The sequence below is a fragment of the Triticum urartu genome, chromosome 3A, assembly GCF_056163025.1.
Source record: "Triticum urartu cultivar PI428250 chromosome 3A, HENAU_Tu73, whole genome shotgun sequence".
Classification (NCBI taxonomy): Eukaryota; Viridiplantae; Streptophyta; class Magnoliopsida; order Poales; family Poaceae; genus Triticum; species Triticum urartu.
The window spans coordinates 78399901-78408016 of record NC_141875.1 but is presented as its reverse complement, the minus strand read 5'-3'; the positions used below and the strand labels follow the sequence as shown (position 1 = coordinate 78408016).

The following is an 8116-nucleotide window of genomic DNA, read 5'->3' as shown; positions in this document are numbered from 1 at the left end:
CTGACCGAAGCCAAAGCTGAAACCACAGTTGGCTTTTGCTTCAACCAATAAGTGAGCTGAAACCACGACTGGTTTTTGCTACAACCGCATTGTTTTTTTGCTACAGTCGGCGTCACTATTTGCTACAATCACCGAAAGTACAGTTTTGTGGCCAGCGGCAACAAATGGATGCAGCTGGAGAGTTCAAGAAGCTGCAACCGGGTTGCGCAAAAGCTACGACCGGTAACAAAAAAGCTTCGGCGGGTGGAATGACATGTTGCATCCAACGACGATGAATTTGTGGCCGGCGACGGCAGGCGACTTCAACCTACGACCAGGAAGCTGCAACCGGTAGACTTAAATGATAGAACCGTATGTACGAAGCTACATCCATGTTATCCACAACTACAACCCTATCTAGGGTTGGTACAAACCGTTGGTTTTTCCTACAACCGTCGTCATTTTTTGCTACAACCAGCGAAGTTTTTTGCTACGTCAATTCAAATGCATTGACAGGTGCCGCTGTTTGTGCAATCCCGTGCAGCAAGTGTCGACGGCCAAGGCGGCAGTGGCGCATCAAGTGCTGCAACCATGGAGCTTCGACAAATTGGAGTTGCAAACCGGTCGACGACGGGAGTTTGCAACCTGTTGGCGTCGAATCTTCAACCGGAATTGATGAACAGCAGAAAGTACTTCGATGAGCAATGGAGGGGCGGCATTACGAGGCGTCGCGGTGCGAGCGGGCGGCAGCCACTGCCCTCGTCAGAGCAGCACACGGGTAGGCAAAGTCGCGTGCCACCGAGACAAGGGGGATTTCCCCCGTGTACATGAGGATGAAGAAGACGAAGTCACGATTAGACGATTCTGCGTGGTCGAATCGCACGGCTGCTAGCCGACCGGCCGAAACTTGGGCCGGCCGGCCGGCGCCTAGCACTCGCCGAATTATTATGGTAAAAAAAACATTTACAGAATGTGCCAGGTCATCCGTCCCAGGCCGGCGACTCCTTGACCAGAACAACCGCGTCCGAACCTCCTCTCCCCACCCCCCGCCACCATCCCCCCGCCCCTCGAATTCTCCTTCACAGTCCCCACTTCGCCCCGCACTGATCCGACGGGGGCCGTCACGGCCGGCGACCGCCGCGTACGTGCTTTCCCCCACCTTATCCTCGGGCCCCGCACCGAGTCGCGCCGCCACAGCTTGAATCGAGGCCGCCGTCGAACCCTAGCCGCCGCCCCTCGATTCCTCTCCGACATCGACATCGACATCGGCGGCGGCACGGAGGCGGGATCCAGGCGACGTCGCGTCGACCGGTACCCCCGCGTATCACGGTGGTGAGCTGAGATTCCACGCCCTCATATACTCATGTACGCGTGCCGTATCGATCGATTTCAAGTTCCGCCGGGGAGTTCTGCGTTTGATTTGGCGATTGAAGGACCCATCCTAGGTTTTCTAGTTCCGACCGGCGATTTCCTTGGTGTTCTTTTGGCGGCGATTGAAGGACTGCCCCGAGGCCGTCTAGTTCTGGTCGGCGATTTTGTTGGTGGGGGCGGGGACGCGTTGATTTGGGGGGTTTTGGTAGGGTTTGGGGGTTATAGATTTTTTAATCGGATTTGCTATTGCTCCTCTAGATGAGAATTAACAAAGCTACATCTAACCCCTACATCATTTGATTAGTCAAACAAGAAAAAGAAAAGAGAAAATTCCCACGAATCTCCGTGTAAAACCAAATGGTGTAGGAGTTAGATGTCACTTTGTTAGTTTTATATCTTTGATTAATTGATCGAGCTTTGGTGTGATTCCGTGGCCCTTCCAAACGGTTCGTTTGGTATGTAAGAAGGATTGTGTATTTGTGTTGTTTAATAGAACATACTGTGGTCGGTCCATGGTCCAGGGGATGTGCATAAACATCTGTTCATTTAGACGTTCCAATGATAAGCACAGTTTAAACATCAAAGGAGCAGTGTGCCCTATTTTCCTATTATAGTTTCCATCTTATCATGTAATTGTACTGGTGTAGGGCTTGTCCAATGGTACATGTGTTGGACTTGTACATCCCTTGTAACAAACTCCTCTAAACCCCCCAAATATAAATGAAAATGCTGGAGATCTGGTAACTGAGGTTGCTGATATTTAATGCCGCTATTAATGTGGCAGTCGTACTTGCATATATGTACATATGGATTTGTTTCAATTGTAATTTCCATGAAATGTAGTACATGTAGGTCATCTGTGGTTGGTGATCTGAGTTTACGTGCTGCCGTGCAGCAGCGTAAGTTTATATGTAGAGTGAAGGTTTTCCTTACATTAGAGCTTCCGTGATAAAAAATTCAAAAAGCACTCCTCCCTGACTCCCTCCTGTCTATTCATGTTGTATCTTATGTCTTAACTTGTGCGACACTGCACCAGGATATGTTGTTTCCTCTTCCGCCCATTTAATTCAGTTTATGATGTTGTGATGTCACTGCAGTTGAGTTTGGATCCTCTACATCAGCTGAAGTTATTGTAGTAGCATGTCCACGAAGGAAACAAGGTACTATTAATCTATTATCACTTACCAGAATTTTCTGAACTATCGATTTGTGCATTCGCCATTCTGTTTAATCACATATGAAACTCTACGGAACTGTTCAATCACATATGGAGTTCTACAGTCACTCAACTTAGTTATGGGGTATTCAAGTTTAGACCCGATCTTGAGCTCAGTGGTGTTTAATCTGCTTGATTAGAATGAAGGTCTTAAAGCAGTGTACATAGTACATACTCCCTCCATCCAAAAATTAGTGTCGCCGTTTAGTTCAAATTTGAACTAAAACCACGACACTTATTTTGGGACGGAAGGACGGAGTACTATTGTTTTCTCCTGTGCTTCTATTCACAGATTCTGAAGGGGAGCCTTGGCGCGGTGGTAAAGCTGCTGCCTTGTGACCATGAGGTCACAGGTTCTAGTCCTGGAAACAGCCTCTTACAGAGATGTAGGGAAAGGCTGCGTACAATAGACCCAAAGTGGTCGGACCCTTCCCCGGACCCTGCGCAAGCGGGAGCTACATGCATCGGGCTGCCCCCTTTCTATTCACAGATTCCGACTTGACCATGTTTATCCATGAGCTGGTATTTTAATCAGCATATTGAACTGAACTGTAATATTATCTTATCAAGCAACATTCGATCCTTACCAACATTCTCTGATTGATCTGCTTCCCGTCACTGCTATTTCATGTTAGCTACTCTCTGGTGAATGGTCTTTGTGAATAGCTGGATAGTTGTTTTCATAAAACTAACCTTTAGAGTATCGTCTAACTTGTTACATTAAGGTTTTCCTTATTGAACTTGGTTTTCTTATTTACTCCCCTTTCCATTTATCAAATCCCAAAATTAAATGAGCTTAAATGGATGTATGTACTGATGCTATCTGTACATATCAGAAACTGTTATTTGACTTGGACATGGCTTGAATGCCTTCGTTGTGAAACTATTTGAACGCTTCCACAAAGATGTAGCAAGAATTTGGTGTCTTTATTAGCATTTGTGTCATGATTCATGAAGTACACTGATACAGACAAGTTCTTTTTTTCAGGCTTAAAGAAGTTAATTCTGTTGGGATGAAAGATTGGGCTAATATTCAGACTGATATTGTTGGTCTAATTATAAAGAAGCTTGGCATTCCTGACTACATCAGATTCCGTGCTGTATGCACGTCATGGAACCATATCTGCAAGGAAGTATCCAACCATCCACGGGTGGACCCATGGCTGATGCTCCCCACAAAGGCGCTTGAAGGTGCTAAATTTTTTAGCTTACCTGAAAAAAAGAGTCAAACCATCCATATCCCGAGTGTTGCCACGATCTTTGGATCCATGTGGACTCCGGTTGGTTCATCCCATGGCTGGCTTATCTTCTTTAGCCCGCCACAGGGAACCATCCAGCTGGTTAATCCCATCAGCAGCACATCGTTCCAACTCCCCTCAATCGGAAGGAAGCACCTGTCCAAGGCCATGTTGCTTGACATGAGTGAGAGCAACTTCACTGTTGCTGTCATCCATCGCGACCAAAAAGGATACCAAGTGACACGCAAAGGAAGTAAAAGCTGGTCGTTTGTCGATTCAAAACACATTTTGGTGGATGTCTTCAAGCACCGAAGGCAACTTTACACCATTGATGTATATGGCACGGTCGAGGTGTGGGCAGAGCCTCCCCGTTCATGGCCAGATGATGACTTCCCCCAGGTGGAACCGCATATGCACAACCTCGTCCACTACCAACACCAGAAGTTCAACTGTCTGGTGGAGACCCCGTCCGGACACCTCATAAGGGTCAAGCGCCAGTCGCAGAACAAGTTTGCGCTGTGGGTCCTCGACAGGGAGACCTCTTACTTCGAGCGGACCAGCGACATTGGGGAATTCGGGCTGTTCGTCAGCCACTACAGCTCGTTCTGTTTCCCGGCCAAGGACCATCCGTACCTGAAGGCAAACTGCGTCTACTTCATCGACGGCTACAACAACATGTGCGCGTTCAACCTTGAGCATGGGACCAAGGAGCTCGTAGAAGCCCTCGAAACCGCTGCCCCTGCTCAGAGTCAGCAAGACTTTTACGGGCGCCAGCCTCGAGCAGAGCCGTTCCTATGGTTAATCCCTTCTCTGAAGTGATTCAACGTGTGCGAAGCTGAAACTGGCGTGTACCTATATCCTAGAAACCGGTACTCTGAACCACTTACGTATAACTAGTATAAGTATTGGACGTATTCCTGGTACTTTTGTGGCAAAAACCATATGGCTGAAGTTTGAATTGAGCAGCCGGTCGTTGCGTGTGTTTGTTTTGTATATATAATATATGCAACTGGCTTGTGTTTTTGGACAAAGTTGTATTACTAGTCCTGGGTTTGGCATTCTCCCTCCTTGTCCCAGGTGCCAGTGACACATGCAGAATATCTGGTCGCATATCTGTGTGGCAGTGACATGAGCAGTGCATTTCCACGAAAAAAGTCTGTACTCTCCCAGGAGTAATTTGGTTTCTTGCGAATTTGGAAGTAACTTCCACTCGGTCAGGAATTCAGAAGCCGGAAGTGTTGCCGTGAGCACCCAACGCGGTTGCCGATTATCCCCGCTTCTTTCCCCGCGTTTTCCGAGCAGGTGCAGCCGCTCTGTCCAATATAAGCCAACCGCATCTCATCCCGTGTCGAGATCAACCCAACGCGTCAACAGACTCAACACGTGCGTAGCCATTCCCCACTTTCTCAGGCCACAGCGGCGGCACCAGCTCGATCTCGCCCGCGACCACCGCGCCATGGAGGCGGCCGCGACGTCCTACCCGGTGGCGCGGGACCCGCCGCCGCGGCCGGCGCCGCAGACGGCGCAGCTGGGCGGCGGCCCGGCGGCGCCGGCGCGCGGCGGGTGGGCGCGCTGGGCGCTGTGGGCCGTCGTGTCCCTCGTCCTCGCCGCCAGCTTCGCGTGGGGCGTGTACCAGGCGCGCCACCGGCCGCGGAGCCTCGCCTACGTCATCGTCACCTACTACCTCCTCGCCGTGCTCTACTGCTGCCTCGGGAAGCTGAGCCTGCTGCGCCGCGACGACCCGGCGGCGGCACCCGAGCGGCGCCGGGTCAGGCTCGCCGTGTGGGTCGTCTCCGTGGCGTTCGCCAACGTCATCGCGGCGCGCGTCGCCGACTCGATGCCCGACCGGGGGCTCCAGATCGCCGTCTGGGTGGTCCTCGCCGCCGGCATCGGCGTCGCCTTCTACTTCTTCTTCGTCCGCGAGGGCGCCCGCGATGAGGTCGCCGGGCAGCGAAGGGAGGCGGAGCTCCACCAGGTGTCCCCGGAGCAGAGGGTCTGAGGCGAGGCGAGCTCGAGTCAACTCTGCCATGGATGGATGGAAGATGTAGTATAGCCATTGCTTCGTTTTTTCTTAATTGTGTAAACTTTTTTTTAAAGCTTGTTATTTTCGGCGAGCTGCTGTGTGGCTGTGGCTGTCAGTCGACACTCGACGACGTGCTGGGGTTCGCTGGAATCACTGACGTGTGGGGCCGCAAATCAGCTGGCCCGCATGTCAGTTTTACACTAGGTCACCTCAGCCAAATCTGAACGCCATACTCGGTGTAACATTTGTTTTCTTTTGCTGTAAAGTTTGACCAACGTGTGTATCTATTCGACCACGTCTTCGTACTGCTGATTTTTCGGTGCGTTATCTCTTCAGGGCAAGTAGTCCGCAAGGTTTGATCAAAGTCAAGCTTTGTAGAGTTTGACTAACTTTATATTAAAAAATATAAATATTTATAATATAAAATCAATATTATTAGATGCATCATGAAACGTATGTTCATACTATATAGCTTTGGTATTGTAGATGTTCATATTTTTTTTATATAAATTTAGTCAAATTTTATGTAGTTTGACTTTGACCAAATCTTATTATATGTGGAGTAAAAAGAAACGGAGGGAATATAATAGTCTAAATAGCATCCGTCTATAGCAGCTCTCCATGTCATCTGTAGGTAGCGGTATAGATAGCTTATACAACAGACTGTCTTTCTAGTTGTCTATAACATTCAAAAATGAGAAAAACTCCACAAGCTCAGTTCCTAATTAATCATTCCAAATGCAGGACCATCATGCAAGTAATTTGCAGAGAGTCATGCCACCATGCGCAGTGCCGGCTCCGTATCACGCAGCTTCCACGAAGACGAAAATTTGTAAAATCAATTAAGAGAGGAAAATCTAGAGAGACGGAGAAGAGAATGGATCGACCCCAATTCATAGCAGTCACATGCATCGCAAGCTGAGCTACCAGAGATTTGTCCATCCTTTGAATCAATTGCTAGCCAGATCGGAACACCGGACTCAAATCTGAGATAGGATATTGCGGTTTTGACGAGGAACTCTGACATACTCGTGAACTGGTGGTGGTGCCGGGTTGCGCCGCCCCCGCCGCGCCTTGTCGCAGCCTTTGCCCCGAGTATCACCCGCGTCGGTGACATCAAAGCTCCTCATCGACTAAATGTCAGGCTCGAGCAGCAGCTCGTCGGGCGGGGCACAAGGTCTCCTCATCGCCGCGGGTGAGGATTGGGATGCTGGATCCTTGCGTAGAGGAAAAATCGGGTCTACAGTTGGAGACGGCCTCGTACAATGGTAATAAGCCGTCGATAGCAGCCGATCTTTCAGGACTAAAGACCGTCTGCATTTCTACCGACGGACTCATTCTCTTTCTTCCTTTTCTCAACTCCACCTCATCTAAAATCATATGTGGCTCTCGTTACAGACACCTGACTGTATAGCGTTGTACATGCCCTCATACGGGCCCGCAACATGGTGACGTCGAGCAAGTAGGAAAACTGTAAGTCAACCTCAAAATACAAAGCTCAAATGCACACCGCATGCGAATTTGGTTTCAAAAGATGTGGTGTGAGTTTTTTTTAAAGATGTGGTGTGATGTGTGTCGGGTGGCGTTTGTAGCCACATCTCGCGTTTTCTTTGTGTGCACTTTGTGTGTGTGTGTGTGTGTGTGTGTGTGTGTTGTGGGGGACGGGGTGTGGGCTTGCACTCTCTCGAGTCAGGTTTTCATCGACGAGATCTCACAGACGCGCGGTTCTACTCCCTCTTTCAATGAAACTTTGGGAGATCTATAACCATGAACTATTTACCAGAAAGAGGGGCACTCCATCCTTTTTAATCAATGCCGAATCAACGACCTATACAAATGATTTTTTGCATTCAAAGATTTTTTTAATAGATAAATTTGCTTAACCAAACTAAGGGTAAATACAAATGAAGAGACAACCTTTTTCTTTTCTTTGTGAGGATGACAACTTTGCAGACCAAATCAAACGACGATAAACAAAATCAACACATGCCCCAACACGAAGAAAAAAAACCATGAGCGCCAGCCAACGAATTTCACTATATCGGGAGATGTCTGTTGCAGGAGGTGTGTCTGACAGGTGCTCCCGACGTGAGGACCTTGCTTAATGGTGCCCCCTTCACCATCAAGGGGGCCTACGAGGCCCTCTCTTCACAACTCGCCGATCCCTCTCTGGCCTGCATTTGGGACTCGCGGGTGCCGAGCCGGGTGCGGGTCTTTGGATGGCTATTCTACCTCGACCGGCTCAACACTAGGGCTAATCTGCATCGGAAGACCATCATCGAGTCCTCC

The 8116-nt window shown here is 49.2% G+C and overlaps 2 protein-coding genes across 3 annotated transcripts; both read left to right on the top strand.

Moving 5' to 3' along the window:
• The first annotated feature begins 1012 nt into the window (after positions 1-1012).
• LOC125542969 (putative F-box protein At5g66830) lies at positions 1013-4835 on the top strand. 2 transcript variants are annotated; one of them, XM_048706205.2, is made up of 3 exons: positions 1013-1344; positions 2448-2510; positions 3555-4835. In XM_048706205.2, the coding sequence occupies exons 2-3, from the start codon at positions 2491-2493 to the stop codon at positions 4621-4623; spliced, it is 1089 nt and encodes a 362-aa protein (XP_048562162.1). In that variant the 5' UTR covers positions 1013-1344; positions 2448-2490; the 3' UTR covers positions 4624-4835. The 2 variants fall into 2 exon arrangements, with proteins under 2 accessions (XP_048562162.1, XP_048562161.1); XM_048706204.2 differs by having other exon boundaries at positions 1014-1311.
• Positions 4836-5029: 194 nt separating this feature from the next.
• Positions 5030-6154, top strand: LOC125542970 (uncharacterized). The gene has a single exon (XM_048706206.2). The coding sequence runs from the start codon at positions 5261-5263 to the stop codon at positions 5801-5803; it is 543 nt and encodes a 180-aa protein (XP_048562163.1). The 5' UTR covers positions 5030-5260; the 3' UTR covers positions 5804-6154.
• The last annotated feature ends 1962 nt before the right edge of the window (positions 6155-8116 follow it).

What these genes read in the sequence shown, in the direction of transcription:
- LOC125542969 (XM_048706205.2), top strand. Translation starts at nt 2,491, where the DNA reads ATGTCCACGAAGGAAACAAG. An exon ending in ATGTCCACGAAGGAAACAAG is followed by an intron (nt 2,511 to 3,554) that starts GTACTATTAATC and finishes TCTTTTTTTCAG; the next exon opens with GCTTAAAGAAGTTAATTCTG.
- LOC125542970 (XM_048706206.2), top strand. Translation starts at nt 5,261, where the DNA reads ATGGAGGCGGCCGCGACGTCCTACCCGGTGGCGCGGGACCCGCCGCCG.